Here is a 20,512-nt window from a genome sequence, read left to right as displayed (position 1 = left end):
CTGACCCCTTAAAATATGCTTTCATCGCTTCCTATAATACAATTTTATCCTCAATTGAATGTAAATTTGTATCCAAAAAAAATTGAATCTGTTTTTTCATAAAATCACAAAAATCTTGACGTTTTAATAAAATTGTATTAAATCTCCATCTAAGTTTTATGTTTATTTGAATAAAATGAATAATCTCTTTCTCTTGGATTAATTTTTCTCCATATATCAATCAGGTTTAAATCTTCCATTAATGATAAAGTTAGTTTTATTACTTTTAATTTTGTAACAACTTTAGTTGACCTATCCAAAACTGGATCTAAACAAAAATTAAAATCTCTACTTATTAATATTTTATAATTTGCGTCAGCCAAGTTCAAAAAATCTTCTTGTATGAATTTTGCATCATTTTCATTTGGTGCATAAATGTTCATAAAAGTCCATAATTCTGAAAAAATTTGACAATGTATAATCACATATCTCTCCACAGAATCAATTATTACATTTTGTATTTTAATTGGTAAAGATTTATTAACCGAAATTGCAACTCCTCTCGATTTTGAATTAAATGAAGTTGCTATAACATTTCCAACCCAATCTCTATTTAATTTCTTATGCCTGTGAACTTACTGAACACATCCTTGCCAGAAAAAAAACTTATCCCAATCCACTCTTCCTGGATCCTTTTTCATTTCCACAAAATTGGCCGTTCTCCAATTTTACCAGAACATTGAGCTGCCAGTTCTGCCCCTCACTAATAGCAGTAATGACGTTATCCCACGTGTCAACCCAAGCCCTGAACTCATCTGTTTTACCGACAATACTCCGTGCATTGAAATAGATGTACCTGAGAATATGTATATCATCCGCTTTTTTTTCATTTCCGTTTATACATGCAGTCCTCTCATGTTCCTTATCCTCCTGCACCTCACTATCTGCTCTAACACTCTGGTTCCCCTCCCTCTGCAAATCTAGATTAAATTCCCCGGAGCAGCACTGGCAAATCTACCCGCAAGAATTTTATTCCCCCCCCCCCGCCCAGTTTAGGGGCAAACCGTCCCGTCTGAACAGGCCCCAACTTCCCGGGAACAAAGCCCAATTGTCCAGAAACATGAAGCCCTCCCTCCTGCACCATCCCCTTAGCCACGTATTTAGCTGCACTCTCCGCACATTTATATTTACAGGGACTTTACTCCTGACGCCGGTCCCGGGACCCGACCCGTTTACAGACCCGGAGCGGAACCGGAGCAGATTCTCAGCCACTGGTTTCCACCCAAGGTCCGGAAGAGAGGATAAAGTTTCCCCGTGAATTTATTCCCAGTGAAGGTGTGGAGATGGGACTTGGTCTCCGCTTTGTAAAATGAAACTGTCCCGGACTCGTAACTGAGATAAACTCCCACCCTCCCGGGGATGGGACCGGCAGCGAGACGGGTCTCGGGGGAGGGGAGATAACGGTCCACGTCACAATCCCGATGTAACACGTCACCATCCCGCCCGATGACCCAGAATCCGGTCTCCGGACTCAGTCTGACCCGTCTCTTCCTCTCCACAGATTCTGCGGCGACTCCCAGAAACCAGCCCCGATTCCCCGTCACCTCCACCTCCCAGTAATGTCTCCCCGATGTGAATCCCTCAGATCCCAGCACACAAATCCAGTCTGTGAATCTCTTCCCGGTGTCAGGGAGATCCCTCCAGGTCCAGGTCCGTCTCACACTCTTCCGATCCTCAGACATCTCGAGATCCGGATGCGCCGTTTCCACATCCAGAGTGACAGAGACTGGGGGGAGAAGCAGAGAATTAGAGAGTCCCCGGGGATCGGGGGGAGACTCGGGCAGCGCGGCCCCGGGGATCGGGGGGAGACTCGGACAGCGCGGCCCCGGGGATCGGGGGGAGACTCGGACAGCGCGGCCCCGGGGAACGGGGGGAGAAGCAGAGAATTAGAGAGACCCCGGGGATCGGGGGGAGACTCGGACAGCGCGGCCCCGGGGATCGGGGGGAGACTCGGACAGCGCGGCCCCGGGGAACGGGGGGAGAAGCAGAGAATTAGAGAGACCCCGGGGATCGGGGGAGACTCGGACAGCGGGGCCCCGGGGATCGGGGGGAGACTCGGACAGCGCGGCCCCGGGGATCGGGGGGAGACTCGGACAGCGCGGCCCCGGGGATCGGGGGGGGGGGGAGACTCGGGCAGCGCGGCCCCGGGGATCGGGGGGGAGAATCGGACAGCGCGGCCCCGGGGATCGGGGGGCGGACTCGGACAGCGCGGCCCCGGGGATCGGGGGGGAGACTCGGACAGCGCGGCCCCGGTGATCGGGGGGGAGACTCGGACGGCGCGGCCCCGGGGATCGGGGGGAGACTCGGACGGCGCGGCCCCGGGGATCGGGGGGAGACTCGGACGGCGCGGCCCCGGGGATCGGGGGGGAGACTCGGACAGCGGGGCCCCGGGGATCGGGGGGGGGGGGGAGACGCGGACAGCGCGGCCCCGGGGATCGGGGGGAGACTCGGACAGCGGGGTCCCGGGGATCGGGGGGGACACTCGGACAGCGGGGCCCCGGGGATCCGGGGGAGACTCGGACAGCGCGGCCCCGGGGATCGGGGGGGACACTCGGACAGCGGGGCCCCGGGGATCCGGGGGAGACTCGGACAGCGCGGCCCCGGGGATCGGGGGGAGACTCGGACAGCGGGGCCCCGGGGATCGGGGGGAGACTCGGACTGCGCGGCCCCGGGGATCGGGGCGGAGACTCGGACAGCGCGACCCCGGGGATCGGGGGAGACTCGGACAGCGCGGCCCCGGGGATCGGGGGGCGGACTCGGACAGCGCGGCCCCGGGGATCGGGGGGAGACTCGGGCAGCGCGGCCCCGGGGATCGGGGGGAGACTCGGACAGCGCGGCCCCGGGGATCGGGGGGAGACTCGGACAGCGCGGCCCCGGGGATCGGGGGGAAACTCGGACAGCACGGCCCCGGGGATTGGGGGGAGACTCGGACAGCGCGGCCCCGGGGATTGGGGGGAGACTCGGACAGCGCGGCCCCGGGGATCGGGGGGAGACTCGGACAGCACGGCCCTGGGGATCGGGGGGAGACTCGGACAGCGCGGCCCCGGGGATCGGGGGGAGACTCGGACAGCGCGGCCCCGGGGATCGGGGGGAGACTCGGACAGCGCGGCCCCGGGGATCGGGGGGGAGAATCGGACAGCGCGGCCCCGGGGTTCGGGGGGGGTAGACTCGGTCAGCGGGGCCCCGGTGATCGGGGGGAGACTCGGACAGCACGGCCCCGGGGATCGGGGGGAGACTCGGACAGCGCGGCCCCGGAGATCGGGGGGAGACTCGGACAGCGGGGACCGGGGATCGGGGGGAGACTCGGACGGCGCGGCCCCGGGGATCGGGGGGAGACTCGGACAGCGCGGCCCCGGGGATCGGGGGGAGACTCGGACGGCGCGGCCCCGGGGATCGGGGGGAGACTCGGACAGCGCGGCCCCGGGGATCGGGGGGAGACTCGGACAGCGGGGTCCCGGGGATCGGGGGGAGACTCGGACAGCGCGGCCCCGGGGATCGGGGGGAGACTCGGACGGCGCGGCCCCGGGGATCGGGGGGAGACTCGGTCAGCGCGGCCCCGGGGATCGGGGGGGAGACTCGGACAGCGCGGCCCCGTGATGGGGGGGAGACTCGGACAGAGCGGCCCCGGGTATCGGGGGGAGACTCGGACAGCGGGGTCCCGGGGATCGGGGGGAGACTCGGACAGCGGGGCCCCGGGTATCGGGGGGAGACTCGGGCAGCGGGGCCCCGGGGATCGGGGGGAGACTCGGGCAGCGGGGCCCCTGGGATCGGGGGGAGACTCGGACAGCGCGGTCCCGGGGATCGGGGGGAGACTCGGACAGCGCGGCCCCGGGGATCGGGGGGAGACTCGGTCAGCGCGGCCCCGGGGATCGGGGGGGAGACTCGGACAGCGCGGCCCCGTGATGGGGGGGAGACTCGGACAGAGCGGCCCCGGGGATCGGGGGGAGACTCGGACAGCGCGGCCCCGGGGATCGGGGGAGACTCGGTCAGCGCGGCCCCGGGGATCGGGGGAGACTCGGTCAGCGCGGCCCCGGGGATCGGGGGGGAGACTCGGACAGCGCGGCCCCGGGGATCGGGGGGAGACTCGGTCAGCGCGGCCCCGGGGATCGGGGGGGAGACTCGGACAGCGCGGCCCCGTGATGGGGGGGAGACTCGGACAGAGCGGCCCCGGGTATCGTGGGGAGACTCGGACAGCGGGGTCCCGGGGATCGGGGGGAGACTCGGACAGCGGGGCCCCGGGTATCGGGGGGAGACTCGGACAGCGGGGTCCCGGGGATCGGGGGGAGACTCGGACAGCGGGGTCCCGGGGATCGGGGGGGAGACTCGGACAGCGGGGTCCCGGGGATCGGGGGGAGACTCGGACAGCGGGGCCCCGGGGATCGGGGGAGACTCGGACAGCGGGGCCCCGGGTATCTGGGGGAGACTCGGACAGCGGGGTCCCGGGGATCGGGGGGAGACTCGGGCAGTGGGACCCGGGGATCGGGGGGTGGTGGAGATCTCAGGCGCGGTCGGGTGGCCGACACGAACCTTTGATTCGACAAAAGCAGATGTCTCCACAAGGGTTTTCCGCTGAACAGGGGAAACATCCTCGCTCACTCCTGCCTGTTGACCCCTGAAAGAATTTTGTGTTTCCATGAGATCTCCTCTCATTCTCCGAAACTGGGAAAAGAGAACATAGAACAGTACAGCACAGGAACAGGCCCGTCATACAATGTTCACTTTCATTTGTGAGTGGGAAGTGGGGCAGTGTGATGGTTTGAAACAGTAAAGGAGGTGATGATGGGAACCGGTAGGGGAGAGATGAATGGCAGATTGAACCAGGAGGGGGTGGGGTGGAAACCCTGTGGGTGATCTGTGTGTGTAGACGTAATGAGAAGCTAGAGGGGGCAAAGATGGCAGATCAGGATGACTTTGTCCCCTTTCCCAGAGCCCCATCCCCCGCAGCCCCTCATTAGGACAGGGGATGAATTTACAGGAACCCTTAAGCAACACAGGTCTGGATGAAGTGTTTCAGTCTGAACTGTCGACTGTTTACTCTTTTCCATAGAAACTACCCGGCCTGCTGTTCCCCCAACAATTTGTTTGTGTTACTCTGCTTTAAATATATTCAATTATTTGGCCCCCACCGCTGCCTGTGGCAGATTCCCTATCCTGTGGATAAAGGAATTCCTCCGCATCTCTGTCCTAAATGGACATCCCTATAGTCGGAGGCTGTGCTCACCGTTCCCGACCCACCCACATCCTCCCAACATCAACTCTCTCCAGACAGGTGTCAGAGAGATCTGGCGAGACCCTTCATCAGGACCTGTGTAGCCTGAATTACCAGCATCTGCAGATTTTCTCCTGTTTGATTTTTAATGCAGGAGTTAATAAGTAAACTTCTTGATTGGCCAGAGTCTCAAAAGTTATGGGGAGGAGACTGGAGAATAGGGTTGAGAGGGATGATAAATCAGCCATTCTTCTAAACTCCGGTACAGGCCCAGAACCATCAAACACTCCTCATATGTTAACTCTTTCATTCCCGGAATTATTCTGGTGAATCATCTGCACCCCCTCCAATGCCAGCACATGATTTCCGATGGAAGGGACCCAAAACTGCTCACAGTACTCCAAGTGTGGTCTGACCAATGCCTTATAAATCCTCAGAATTACATCCTTGCTCTTGTACTCTAATCCTCTCGAAATGAAAGCAAACATTGAGTTTGCCAATCTTACCACTGACACAAACTGCAAGTTAACCTTCAGGGAATCCTGCACAAGGACACCCATGTCCGTTTGCACCTCTGATTTTTGAATTTCGCCCTGTTTACAGAATTGTCTATGCCTTTATTCCTTCGATCAAAGTCGTACCTGCCTAAGTTTGTACCTGTCAAACTCTACCTGTACTACAAGATCCCTATTCCGTATACTGGTGCATTCAAATAAGACCATAAGACAAAGCAGCAGAAGCCGGCCCTTCGGCCCTTCGAATCTGCTCCGCCATTTTATCATAAGCTGATCCATTCTCCCATTTAGTGCCACTCCCCCACCCTCTCACCATGACCTTTGATGCCCTGGCTACTCAGATACTTATCAATCTCTGCCTTAAATACACCCAATGACCTGGACTCCACTGCCGCAACAAATTTACAGATTCACCACCCTCTAGCTAAAAAAATTTCTTTGCATCTCCGTTCTGAGTGGGCGCCCTTTAATCCTTAAGTCATGCTCTCTCGTACTAGACTCCCCCACCATGGGAAACAACTTTGCCACATCCACTCTGTCCATGCCTTTTAACATTCGACATGTTTCTGTGAGGTTCCTCCTCATTCTTCTAAACTGCACGGAGTTCAGTCCAAGAGTGATCAAATGTTCCTCAGATGTTAACCCTCTCATTCCCGGAATCATTCTGGTGAATCTGCTCTGAACCCTCTCCAATGTCAGAACATCCTTTCTTAAATAAGGAGCCCAAAACTGCACACAGTATTCCAAGTGAGGTCTTACCACTGCCTTATAGAGCCTCAACATCACATCCCTGCTCTTATATTTTATTCCTCTAGAAATGAATGTCAACCTTCTTCACCACCGACTCAACCTGGAGACTAACCTTAAGGGTATCCTGCACGAGCACCCTCAAGTCCCGTTGCATCTCAGAACTTTGAATTCTCTCTCCACTTAAATAATAACCATACACTTTTCAACATTGTATTTCATTTGCCACTTCTTTGACCATTCTCCAAATCTATCCAAGTCTCTCTGCAGACTCTCTGTTTCCTCAGGTGGGGGAGTTTCCACCTACCTTTGTATCATCAGCAAACTTAGCCACAAAGCCATCTTTTCCATAATCCAAATCGTTGATATACAACGTAAAAAGAAGTGGCCCCAACACGGACCCCTCTGGAACACCACTTTTAACCGGCAGACAACCAGAATGGGATCCTTTATTCCCACTCTCTGTTTCCTCCCAATCAGCCAACGCTCTATCGACAGATGTAACTTTCCCGTAATTCCATGGGCTCTTATCTTGTTGAGCAACCTCATGTGTGGCACCTTGTCAAAGGCCTTCTGAAAATCCAAATACACAACATCCACTGCATCTCCCTTGTCCAGCCTACTTGTAATCTCCTCAAGAGATTTCAATGGGTTTGTCAGGCAGGATTTTCCTTTAAGGCAACCATGCTGAGTTTGGCCTATCTTGTCATATGCCTCCAGGTACTCCGTAACCTCATTCTTGACAATTGACTCCCACCGATGTCAAGCTAACAGGTCTATAATTCACTTTTTGCTTCCTTGCCCCTTTCTTAAATACCAGAGTGGCATTTACAATCTTCCACTCCTCCGGAACCATGTCAGAATCTATTGACTTTTGAAAGATCATTGCTAATGCCTCCGCGATCTCCACAGCTACTTCCTTCAAAACACAAGGGTGAATTCCATCTGGTCCTGGAGATTTATCTACCCTGAGACTATCCAGCTTCCTGAGTACTTTCTCTGTCGTAATTGTGACTGCGCACACTTCTCTTCCCTGACACCCTTGAGTGTCCGGTATACTGCTGATATCTTCCTCAGTGAGGACTGATGCAAATACTCGTTCAGTTCCTCAGCCATCTCCTTATCTCCCATTACAATTTCTCCAGCATCATTTTCTATCAGTCCTATATCCACTCTCACCGGTTTTTTACTCTTTATATACTTGAAAAAGCTTTTGGTATCTTCTTTGATATTATTTGCTAGCTTTCTTTCATAGTTCATCTTTTCCCTCTTAATGGCCTTCTTAGTTTCCTTTTGTAAGCTTTTAAAAACTTTCCAATACTCTGTCTTCCCAGTAATTTTTGCTTCCTTGAATTCCCTCTCCTTTGCTTTTACTTTGGCTTTCACTTCTCTTGTCAGCCACGGTTGCATCTTTTTCCATTCGAAAATTTCTTCTTTTTTGGAATATATCTGTCTTGCATATTCCTCACTTCTCGCATAAACTCCAGCCACTGCTGCTCTGCTGTCCTCCCGCTAGTGTCCCTTCCCAGTCAAATTTGTCCAGTTCCTCTCTCGGCCACTGGAATTTCCTTTACTCCACTGAAATACTGACACATCAGATTTCTGCTTCTCTTTCTCAAATTTCACAGTGAAGTCAATCATGTTAAGATCACTGTCACCTAACAGTTCCTTCACCTCAATCTCTCTAATCACCTCTGGGTCATTACACAATATCCAATCCAGTACCTCTGATCCCCTAGTGGGCTCAACAACAAGCTGTTCTGAAATAGCATCTCGTAGACATTCTACAAATTCTCTCTCTTGAGATCCAGTGTCGACCTGATTTTCCCAATCCACTCGCATGTTAAAATCCTCTCAATTATCATAACACTGCCCCTCTGGCAAGCCTTTTCTATTTCCTGTTGTAATTTGTAGTCCACATCGCTGCAGCTGTTAGGAGGCCGGTAGATAACTGCCATCAGGGTCCTTTTACCCCTGCGATTTCTTAGCTCAACCCATAAAGATTCTGCACCTTCCAATCCTATGTCACCTCTTTCCCATCCCCCTGCCAAATTAGTTTAAACCCTCCCTAACAGCTCTATTAAACATTTCTGCTATGATATATATCCCCTTCGGGTTCAGGTGTAACCCATCCTTTTTGAACAGTTAATACTTCCCCCAAAAGAGATCCCAATGATCCAAGAATCTGAAGCCCTGCCCCCTGCACCAGTCTCTCAGCCACACATTCATCAGCCTGATCCTACTATTCTTGCCCTCGCTAGCACATGGCACAGGTAGCAATCCTGAGATTACTACCCTGGAGGTCCTGCTTCTCAGCTTCATTCTTAACTCCCAGAAATCTCTCTTCAGGACCTCCTCCCTTTTCCTCTCTATGTCATTGTTACCATCATGTACCAAGACAGCTGGCTGCTCGCCCTCTCCCTTCAGGATATTCTGGACCCAATCCGAGACATCCCGTACCCTGGCACCTGGGAGGCAGCCCACCATGCGGGTATCTCTATCAGGCTCACAGAATCTCCTGTCTGTTACCCTGACTATGGAATCCCCTATGACTACCGCATTCCTCTTCTCCCTCCTTCCCTCCTGCACAACAGCGCCAGGCTCAGTGCCAGAGACCCGCTCACCGTGGCCGTCCCCTGTCAGGTCATCCACCTCAACAGCATCCAAAACGATATACTTGTTGCTGAGGGGGGCAGACACAGTGGTGCTCTCCACTACCCTGGCATTTCCCTTCCCTCTCCTGACAGTCACCCAGTTTTCTGACCCCTGTAGCCTAGGGATGACTACCTCCCTGTAGCTCCTGTCTATCACCTCTTTGTTTTCTCTAATAAGCAGTAGGTCATCAAGCTGCTGCTCCAGATCCCTAACACGGTCTCCGAGGAGCTGAATCTCGGTTCACCTGGTGCAGATGTGGCTATCAGGGAGGCTGGAGGTCTCCCAGGATTCCCACATCTGACACCCTGAACAAAGCACTAACCCTGCAGACATGCTACCTAATTCTACAGGAATGAAACAAAGAAAGATAGGTCTACTCACCCACTTACTTCACCAAGCACATGAACTTTTTAAACCGTTAGCTAATGTGCCCTGCTGTTCCCCCGTCCGTCCAGGCCGATTTGCCAAGGGGAGAAAAAGAGTCGGTTCCTCGCTCTCGGCTCTTCCCGTTACCGCCTGAGCCCGTTGAGCCAAAGCCCTACACTCTGCTGCCACCCACTCCGCTGCCCGCTGTATAGGGTGGTCATCTTTTTAAACTCTCCGTGCTGTCCTGCGCAGTCTCGCCGTTCTAGTACGCAAAGTTTTTTTTTTACACTGCCTTCCTTCAGAATTTAGCTCCCACGCCGCCCTTCTTGTCCCAATCTAAAAAACCACCTTCAGTCGTGTATTCATCAGCCTATTCCACACTGTCCACATGAAATTCAGCAAGGCCTTTGATGTCGATGATAGACCACACTTGGAGCATTGTCTGCATTTCCGGTTCCCGAATATGGGGACGATGTCATTACACTGGACAGGAGGCTTCAGGAGGATGTTACCAGGACTGGGGGCTTGGGTTAAAAGCAAAGAGTGAGTAAGCGTGGGCTATTCAGCTGTAGTGTAGGATGTTCAGGTGTGACCCCTTATCAAGGTAAATAATTCTAAGGAGCTTAAATAACGTTCTTTTTCCAAGAAATGGGAGTACAGAACCAAAGGCCTCCGATTGAAAGTGAGATGGGAAATTGGGTAACATTCTCAGAGAGAGGGAGGTTGGTGAACGGAATTTGCCCTCAGACGCTGTCGAAACAGGTAAAAAATAACATATTTTAAAATAAATACACAGATGGGAAATGGTTAGAGGGATGGGGGGGGGGCAAACACACACAAATGGGACAGGCTCAAGAAGACATCTTAGTCTTGCAGATTGATGAAGTGGGCTGTGAGTTCAACATCCATCAAACCCTCCCAGATCATCCTCCTGAGGAATCTCACCCCGGAGTCTGTCTGTGAAGTGTTGATGTGACGTCACGTCAGATGGCAGCTCAGTGCCACAGAACAGACAGACTGGGTAAGGACGGCAGATTTCAATCCTAAATGGGAATTTATGCCTATTTCTGTGGCTGTGTGTCACACTCTGATAGTATATCGCGCGCGCGCGTGTGTGTGTGTGTTGATTATGGTAAATATCCGTGTGGAGTGTATACACATTGAAGGAGAGTATGCACATTGAAGAAGTTTTAATGTTACAGTGTGTCATCACAAGTCTGGTGTGTGTTGACAATGTGTCACACGTGATTGAGTTGTTTAAATCAATAAATGACTGTCTCTGAAGAGTCTGGTTTCCAGGTTACTGAGGGAAATAACAACGTACATTGCTGAGGCTCTGACTACAATCTGCCAATCCTTCCTGTGTGTGTGTGTGAGGGAGCTTTGCCAGGCCGGTTATGCTGTGTGTGCTTCTCCCGAGATGAAATCTTGACCCATGTCAATGCTTGTTGGTGTGTCCGAGCTCATTCTCACAATGCTTCAATGTAGTGGTCTGATCACCATGAGACATAGGAGCAGAATTAGGCCATTTTCCTATCGAGTCTGCTCCGCCATTCAATAATTGCTGATCATTTTTTCCCTCCTCAGCCCCACTACCTGGCCATCTCCCCGTAACCTTTGATGCTGTGTCCAATCTAGAACCTATCAAGCTCTGCCTTAAATACACCCAACAGGTTCCACAAATTCAACAGCTGCTGGCACAAATTTCTCCACATGTTTTAAATAGATTCCCCCTCTGTCTTGAGGCTGTGCCCTCTTGTCCTAAACTCCACCACCATGGGAAACATCCTTTCCACATCTACTCTGTCTAGGACTTTCAACATTCGAAAGGTTTCTAGGACTTTCAACATTTGAAAGGTTCCAATGAGATTCCCCCTCATCTTTCTAAATTCCAGCGAGTACAGACACAGAGCTATCAAACTTTCCTCGTATGATGACCCTTTCATTCCTGGAATCATCCTTATGAAATGAACCTTCTGCAATGCCAGCACATCTTTTCTTAGACGAGGAGCCCAAAATTGTTCACAATACTCAAGGTGAGTCTTCACCAGTGCCTTATAAATCCTCAGCATCACATCCCTGCTCTTGAACTGAATGCTATTTGAACCGATTGAATTCAATGCTAACATTGGATTTGCCTTCCTCACCAGTGACTCTACCTTCAAGTTAACCTTTAGAGAGTTCTGCAGAATGACTGCTAAGTCCAATTTCGTCTCAGATTTTTTGATTTTCTCCCCATTTGAAAAAAAAATCTGCACATTATTTCTACGACCAAAGTGCAGGACCATGTATTTTCCAACATTGTATATAATTTGCCAATTTCTTTCCCATTCTCCTCATCCATGTCCTTGTCCAGCCTAACTGTTTCCTCAACACTACCGGCCCCTCCGCCAATCTTCGTATCATCTGCAAAACCTGGAAACAAAGCCATCTACTCTAGGACAAGAGGGTGTGACTTCATGATTGAAGGACGTCCTTTTAGAACTGAGATGTGGAGAAATTACTTTAGTCAGTGTGTGTGGAGAATCTGTGGAATTTGTTGCGACATGTGGCTGTGGAGGCCAAGGCATATTTAAGGCAGAGATGTACCGGTTCTCATTTAGCCAGGGCATCAAATGGTATGGGGTGAAAGCAGGGGAGTGGGGATGTCTGGAAGAATTGGGTCTTCCCATGACTGAATATTGGAGCAAACTCAATGGGCCGAATGGCCTATTTCTGCTCCTACATCTTATTGTCTATTCCATCAGCTAAATCTTGATATACAGCATAAAATGAAGGTGTCCTAACACTGACCCCTGTGGAACACGACTCACTGGCAGCCAACCAGAAAAGGATCCCTTTACTTTCATTCACTGCTTCCTACCAATCAGCCAATGTTCCAACCATGCCTGTAACTTTTCTGTAATACCATGGCCTCTTAACCTGGTTACCACCTTCATGCGTGGCACTTTGTCAAAGGCCTTCCGAGATTCCAAATATACAACATCCACTGCTTCCCCTTTATCGATCCTGCTTGTAATCTCCTCAAAGAATCCCAACAGGTTTGTCAGGCAGGATATTCCCTAACGAAGCCATGCTGACTTGTCCTATCTTGTCCAGGGTCACCAAGTATTCCATAGCCTCAGACTTAACAACTGACTCCAATTTCTTCCCAACCACAGAGGTGAGGCAAACTGGTCAATAATTTCCTTTCTGCTGCCTTCCTCCTTACTTAAAGAGTCAAGTGACATTTGCCATTTTCCAGTCCTCTGGCACCATGCCAGGGTCCAATGATTTTGAAAGATCATTTGGAATGCCTCCATAATTTCTACTGCAACCTCTTTCAGAACACTGGGGTGCAGTTCATCTGGTCTGGGTGACTTATGTACCTTTAGGGCTTTCAGCTTTTTGAGCAGCTTCTCCCTTGTAACAGTAACTGCACTCACTTCTCTTCCCTCGCACTCTTCAACACCGGGCACAGTGCTGGTGTCTTCCATGGTGAATACTGGTGCAAAATATTTGGCTTATCTGCCATCTCTTTATCCTCTGTTATTATGCATCCAGCCTCATTTTCTAGCTGTCCTATATCCACTCTCATCTCTGTTTTATTTTTTTTACAATACTTGAAAAACAATTTGATATTGTTTGCTATCTTGTTTTCCAAAGATAGGTGTGTAAAAAGGGCCTGAAGGATCATTGGATACCAGAGTCACCCCAACCACAACCTGTACCAGTTGCTACCATCCGGGATACGGTACCGCAGCATAAAAGCCGGGAGCAACAGGCTCCGGGACAGCTTCTTCAACCAGGCCAGTTCAATTCAAATCAATTTCTTGTTTATTTTTTCCCACCCAATCATCCTTTTAGTTCCCCTCTGTAGATATTTAAAAGCTTCCCAATCCTCTCCCTTCCGAATAATTTTTGTTTAGTTGTATGCCCTCTCCTTTGCCTTTACATTAACTTTTCTTCCCTTGTCAGCCATGGTTGTACTATTTCGCCATTTGAGTATTTATTTATTTTTGGAGTACATCTATCCTCATTTTCCCAGAAACTGACACCATTTCTGCTCTGCTCTCATCCCTGGCAGCATCTCCTTCCAATTTGCTTTGGCCAACTCCTCTCTCAGACCACTGTAATTTCTTTTACTCCTCTGAAATACTACAATGTCAGGCTTTACTGTCTCCTTATCAGATTTCAAGTTGAACTCGGTCATGTTGTGAGCTCTGCCTCCTAAGGTTTCTTTTCACTACTCACCTCTGGTTCGATACATAACACCCAATCCAGTAGAGCTGTTCCCCGAGTAGGCTCAACGACAAACTGCTCTAGAAAGCCATCACATTGCATTCAACAAACTCACTCTCTTGAGATCCTTTACCAACCTGATTTTCCCAATTGCCCTGCATGTTTAAATTTCCCATGATTATCATAACAATGTCCTTTTCATCAGCCTTTTCTATTTCCAGTTGTAATCTGTGGGTGCCAACCCACTGACTGTTGGGAGGCCTGTATATGACTGGTGTCAGTGTCATTTTTACTTTTGCAGTTCCTTACCTCAACCCACAAGATTCAACATCTTCCAATCCTATTTCACATCTTGCTACTGATTTACCAGCAGAGCCACACCACCCCCTCACCCGACCTTCCTATACCACCAATACATTGTGTAACCTTGGACATTCAGATCCCAACTACAACCATGATTCCGTGATGGTCACAACAACATCACAACACCAGTTCCTCTGGTTGGATCCAAACTTATGCACTGGTGTGTTAGTGCATTCGCCTGGGATTGGAACACAGTGGTTCATCCGCCAGTCCCGTGTATTGATTGTATTGTGACCCTGTGCTGGTGTGTCCAGGGGTCGGACATCTCCAGCTGACCATGTGACAGTGATGCCTCCCAGTCAGTGGGGTTGATGTGGAATAAACTTCAGTTCCCCTTCAGCCCAGTATTACAGACAATCTTTGCCTCAAATTGGAACTAAATTGATCTTCATAAACAAGGAGAAATGAATCTTTGTAAGTTTTACCTCGATTAATAGCATCAAGCGTTTCTCTCAGCACTGTGTTCAACAAATAGAGGTGATCGAATTTTTCAACCGGTAGGGTCTCATCTGTCACTGACAATTCCTGGACATCGTCATTAATCCTGTAAATATTAAACTGCTGGTTATAAATTGCTATTCTGAACTATTTTCAAATCCATTCAGTGTTTCAGTAAAGAGCCTGTCCTACCTTCTGTTCCGACGAGCTTCCTCCTGAAATAAATAAAACACAAATCTGATTAGACTTGGACTTACTGTCCACATCCTGAATTTCATCCAAATCATTACAGTGTTGAAAATTCCCACTCCCACAATCACTCAGACACACGGACAATACAGAACCATGGGGTAAATGACAGGGAAAGTTTCTGAATGTCAGACCATTACTGAGAGGAAGAAACTTACAGGGAAGACAGGACAGGCTGTGCATTATCATCTGGATATGACGTCAGTGTGATAGGATGGAGGAATTTAAGATCAGTGATGTATGTGATTGTGTGGGGGTGGAGGAAGTACCTCTATTTATGGGGAGACTCGTGGGGAGATGTAATTCCAGATGGATTTTAACAAATTCCAAAAGAAATTTAGAGAGGAGGATGTGAAACTTGCTGCCACAGGAGTGGATGAAATGGAACAGCAGAGTGACTGTAATGGGGAGGCTGGATAAACACGTGAGGGACCAGGGAGTTCGGGGCACTGTTGCTGGGTGTGGTGAGTAGGTGGCAGGGGGCTTGTGAAGCAGGGAAACTGATAGAAGATGGACCTAATGGCCTGTTTATGATAGAGAATGGGATATAATCCCATGCGAAATATATCCAAAAAATAAAGAGACAGTGAAAGTTTCCATAATCTGATGGAAACCGGATATGGAGGATAAGTCTAACGTGTGGGTCAAATTCTTTGTTCTCAGTGATTGACAGAGAGACCCTCACACCCTCCGCACCAGACACACTCACAGCCTGTGACTGGAACCGGGTGTTAATGGGAGTTTCAGAGGATATTTAATGCGGTAATTAAGGAAACAGTCAGCAGCTCTGTGTTATGACCGGAGTAAATAATTTCAGAGAGTTTGCATTCTGTCCTGGGATGTACAGAAGTTGTGGAAGCTGAGTTTTGGGACAATAGACAATTGGTGCAGGAGTAGGCCATTCGGCCCTTCTAGCCAGCACAGCCATTCACTGTGATCATGGCTGATCATACACAATCAGTACCCTGTTCCTGCCCTCTCCCCAAATCCCTTGACCCCACGATCTATATGAGCTCTATCTAACTCTCCCTTGAATGCATCCAGAGACTTAGCCTCCACTGCCTTCTGGGGCAGAGCATTCCACATATCCACCACTCTCTGGGTGAAAAAGTTTTCTGCATCTCTGTTCTAAATGGCCTACCCCTTATTCTTAAACTGTGGCCTCTAGTTCTGGACTCACCCATCAGCGGGAACATGCTTCCTGCCTTCAGCGTGTCCAAACCCTTAATAATCTTATTATTATAAGACAATAACAACCCTGAATAGATGCATCAATGGTCTGGTGAGAAACAGTTTGCTGCCATTTGTAAATGTTGTGTGTAGGAGCAACACGTCTGTTTTCTGTCTGCATTGTATTCTGCGTTACGTGTTTATTATGGTAACTCGTCACGTGAGTGGGGACGTGGTAAAACTGAAGGGAAAAGGTTACGTATCTGTACTTTGTTCTGGGCAGTTTTGAGCTGGGGACGTGCGGATGTCATTCTGTTCTTGACCGCTGTGTTGCAGCTTACTTTACAATGAATTACCCTGAAGCTTCATTGCTTCAAGATTGTGTTTTTTTAATGAAGGACTGAAAGCGTATCTTGGACATTTTGAAATGTCATTATTGGAGTGATGGGAGGGCGCATCATGCAGGTATAACAACTTGTGTAAGGTCGCCAGCAGCGGCAATTGATTTGTTAGAATTGGCCGCTGTGCTGTGTTTATTTCAAATATACCACTGTTCATTCAGTGCCCTTTGACAGAAACAAATTGAAATATAATTCCTCACCTTGAGAAATATCACACTGTCTTTTTGATCCATCTGTTCCTTTAACTTTGTGATTTCCTCCTGAATAATCCTTATATTCTCTTGAAGAGCCAGAAGATTTTTCTCCATTGGGTTGAGAATCCTCTTCTCCTCTTCCCTGAGATCCCTGAGTAAGCTCTGCTCTTTCTCAGTGATAATCTGGCGCAGTTCAGCAAACTGGGATGTGATGTGGGACTGAAGGCTGTGTGACTGTTCCTGTTGAATGAAAGGTGAAGATTAATATACTGCATTGCTGTGCTCTGTTTCCTTTTGTCGTTCAGTTCGGTCTATTGGAGTCCATGCTAATTCTGAGAGCATTCCTGTCAACACCACTCCCTCACGTTTTCCTGAAACCTACTCTCACTTATTGACACATAAACTCCCATCTGATTCACACACACCTTCCCCACCTTTTCAGGGTTAACGGTAATAAGCCATTCATCCGGCATGTCCTTGGGATGTGTCGGAATCTCTCGTGGTCACAGGGAGAGCATGCAAACTCCACACAGACAGCACCAGAGGTCAGGATCGAACCCAGGTCACTGGAGCTGCGATACTCGGCTGTTCTGCATTAAATGGAGCAAAACTCGACAGTAATATCAGAAATTCCGCTCAGGAAGCCTCACCTGAACTCCGGAAATCTTCTCTTTCTGTTGCTGCTCCTTTTCCTGGAAGTCTGATTCCTTTTTTGTGAGAGAGTCTAAGGAAAATTTTAGCTGATCCTGGAAGTCAGAGAGTGAAGGAAATTGAGACAAAGATGCTTCAAAAGAAACAGGTGATCAAACCCGATTATCACACAAAATGCCGGAGGAACTCAGTGAGTCAGGCAGCATCTATTCAGGGGAAATAAACAGCCGGTGTTTCGGGATGAGACCGTTCATTAGCACTGGGAAGGAATGGACAGAAGCCAGAATAAAAAGGTTGGGGACAAGAACCAGCTGACAGGTGACGGGTGAGACAACGTGAGGGGGAACGTGGGGGAGGCTGATGAAGTGAGAAGCTGAGAGGGGACAGGTGGAAGAGGTAAAGAGCTGGAGAAGAAGGAATCTAATACGAGAAGACAATCGACCATGGAAGAAACGGGAGGAACTGAGCTGTTTGCGGCCCTCAATGGTGACGAGGGAGGAGGTTAGGAGTCAGGTGTAGCACTTGTCCCGCTTGCAGGTGTCGGTGAAAGTTGCAAAGATTGATGTGTTGGTTATGGAGTCTCGTGTGATGCTATGTAGGACAAAGGAAATGTGTGAAGTATTGAACTAACGTTAGTTTTTACCATGTATTTTTTAACAGCTTCTTTAATCGGCCGGAAGCGGTGCTCTCGGTGTTCCTCCGCCACTGCACAGATCATACAGATCAGTGTCTTGTCTGTTTCACAAAACAGCTTCAGTTCTTCCTCATGTTCCTCGCAGTGACGTTTACTTTCCTTCCCTTTCAGATTCAGGCTTAGATTCCGAACTTTCTGTGTCAGATTTGCTAAGGCCCGATTCACCCTGAGGGTGCGGTCAGCAAACTCCTCTCTACATTCCGGGCAGGAGTTTCTCTCCTCCCTTTCCCAATACTGTGTGATACAAGAGCGACAGAAGTTGTGTCCACACTCCAGTATAATCGGATCGGTGAAGAAATCCAGGCAGACGGGACAAATTACCTCCTCGGTCCAACTTTCGGTCTCTCCTTTCGAAGCCATGTTAACTCCAGCACTTCCTGATTCAGAATGCTTTCACTTTCGGGGAGCTGCTGATCCCCTGCAGTACCGCGATTGTCCACTACGCGCGCTGCAGACTCGGGGAATCACACAACACACACACAATGCTGGTGGAACACAGCAGGCCAGGCAGCATCTGTAGGGAGAAGCACTGTCGACGTTTCGGGCCGAGACCCTTCGTCAGGACAGCTGGTGTGGTATACTGTGTCCGGTCTTCCCGGTGTGGCCTTTTATATATTGCTGAGACCCGACGCAGACTGGGAGACCGTTTCGCTGAACACCTACGCTCTGCCCACCAGAGAAAGCAGATCTCCCAGTGGCCACACATTTTAATTCCACGTCCCATTCCCATTCTGATATGTCTATCCATGGACTCCTCTACTGTCAAGATGAAGCCGCATTCAGGTTGGAGGAACAACACATGGGTAGCCTCCAACCTGATGGCATGACCATTGACTTCTCTCATTTCTGTTAATGCCCCTTCTCCCCTTCTTACCCCATCCCTGACATATTTAGTTGTTCGTCTTTTTTTTTCTCTCTCCCTCTCCCCATCACTGCCTGTTCTCCATCTCTTTCCGGTGCTCCCTTCCCCTTTCGTTCTGCCGAAGCCTCCCGTCCCATGATCCTTTCCCTTCCCCAGCTCTGTATCCCTGTGGCCAATCACCTTTCCAGCTCTTAGCTTCATCCCACCCCCTCCGGTCTTCTCCTATCATTTCGCATTTCCGCCTCCCCCTCCTACTTTCAAATCTCTTAATATCTTTCCTTTCGGTTAGTCTTGACGAAATGTCTCGGCCCGAAACGTCGACAGTTCTTCTTCCTATAGATGCTGCCTGGCCTGCTGTGTTCCACCAGGATTTTGTGTGTGTTGCTTGAATTTCAGCATCTGCAGATTTCCTCGTGTTTGCTCAGGGAATCAAAGTGGTTTTGCTGGATGTGTTCAGTGGAAATTCTGGCCTTTTCTATGTTGAGTGTGGGATCAAACACACATTAAAGAGACAACAGATACGAAAACGCATCCATGGACTGTCTAAGCCCGGCTACGAGCGGAGGACGGTTGGCCGTATGGCTGGCAACCCCATCTTGTAAAATTCCAGTGCGACAAAAACGTCAGCTGAATCTCCAAAGGCCTCATCCATGCGGTCGGAAGGACATTCCCCTGGAAGACGATTGAAGTCCTGAGATGAAAGGAGAAGCCATGTGCCCCCTGGGGTGGTTCACTACTACCATAACTGTGAGGCTTCCTCAGCCAACCCGGCCTCTCCCTGTCCAGTGTAGAGGACCCCTGTAGTTCCAATGGTGTCCCTGTCGTCTGGAATGTGTCAGTAGGCAGCATTCCTGTACGACTGGGCTTCGCAAACTTTTTTTAATGCCAAGGACCAATACCAGTAACCGTGGATCTCAGGTTGGGAACCGCTGCTCTCCAGACATCTCGATGTGATGGCAGGCCAACAAGTTTCGGGCGTCTTTCCCCGAGTTGATGATCTTCCAGCAGCAATCGCTGTCTATTTCCAGAGCATCCTGGGAACAGCCCGAGGATCAGTGAGCCTTCTGTCACACACAAACACACACAGCTGGGCTCAGACATACATCACTCTCACATTCCTCCCTTTGTGACACACTACTTGCTCCGTAGCCCCCGGTATGAAGCTCAAACTGTTGCAAACCTGCCCTTTAAATTCATGGCTGAGGCTGTGTTGTGTCTGTTCACTGTTTGAGTTTGATATTAAATGAAGAGCATTGAATGGGAAGGAAGGTTTGAATAGAAGAATAAAGATCTCCTCTGAAGGTATATGGGGTCCTGGTGAGAGCGTACATGGAACACTGTACACAGGTCTGGTCTCCCTCCTGGAGTCAGCCTGTGGGATGAAGGGAATGAGGAGAAGTTTCAGAGATTGATTTGGGGGGTGCGGTAGTGTCCTCAGAGAGATTACATTGACTGGGCCTGTCTCAAAATTGGAGAAATAAGAGGTGGTCTGACTGAGACAGACACAGTCTCACAGGGTATTGACAGGGTGGGGCAGCAATGGCGTTTTTCTTCACTGGGTGTTGAATAAGGTCACAGACTCAGAATCCGATGTCGTCTGACAGGTCGCAGATGAGGAGTGCAGCGAATCTTTGGATTTTTTCCCCACAAGGTTTCTAAATTCACAAGGAATATTGAAGGGCGGAGCGAAGATGGGAACATTGCAAGAAAGTGTCCCTGAGGTCAAAGATCAGCCATT

General features: G+C 50.0%; 1 protein-coding gene across 1 annotated transcript; it reads right to left on the bottom strand.

Annotated features, from left to right (window-relative positions):
* Positions 1-1,158: 1,158 nt before the first annotated feature.
* LOC132385957 (E3 ubiquitin-protein ligase TRIM39-like) lies at positions 1,159-19,020 on the bottom strand. Its single transcript, XM_059958189.1, has 7 exons — positions 17,862-19,020; positions 17,218-17,313; positions 16,574-16,807; positions 14,746-14,768; positions 14,541-14,659; positions 4,567-4,698; positions 1,159-1,765 (listed from the first exon to the last, which is right to left on the bottom strand). Exons 1-7 carry the CDS (start codon positions 18,270-18,272, stop codon positions 1,212-1,214), a joined length of 1,569 nt encoding a protein of 522 aa, XP_059814172.1. The 5' UTR covers positions 18,273-19,020; the 3' UTR covers positions 1,159-1,211.
* Positions 19,021-20,512: the final 1,492 nt, after the last annotated feature.

Source organism: Hypanus sabinus (genome assembly GCF_030144855.1).
Source record: "Hypanus sabinus isolate sHypSab1 chromosome X2 unlocalized genomic scaffold, sHypSab1.hap1 SUPER_X2_unloc_7, whole genome shotgun sequence".
Taxonomy (NCBI): domain Eukaryota; kingdom Metazoa; phylum Chordata; class Chondrichthyes; order Myliobatiformes; family Dasyatidae; genus Hypanus; species Hypanus sabinus.
Note: the sequence above shows the minus strand (reverse complement) of the source record. Positions and strands in the feature narration are given on the sequence as shown.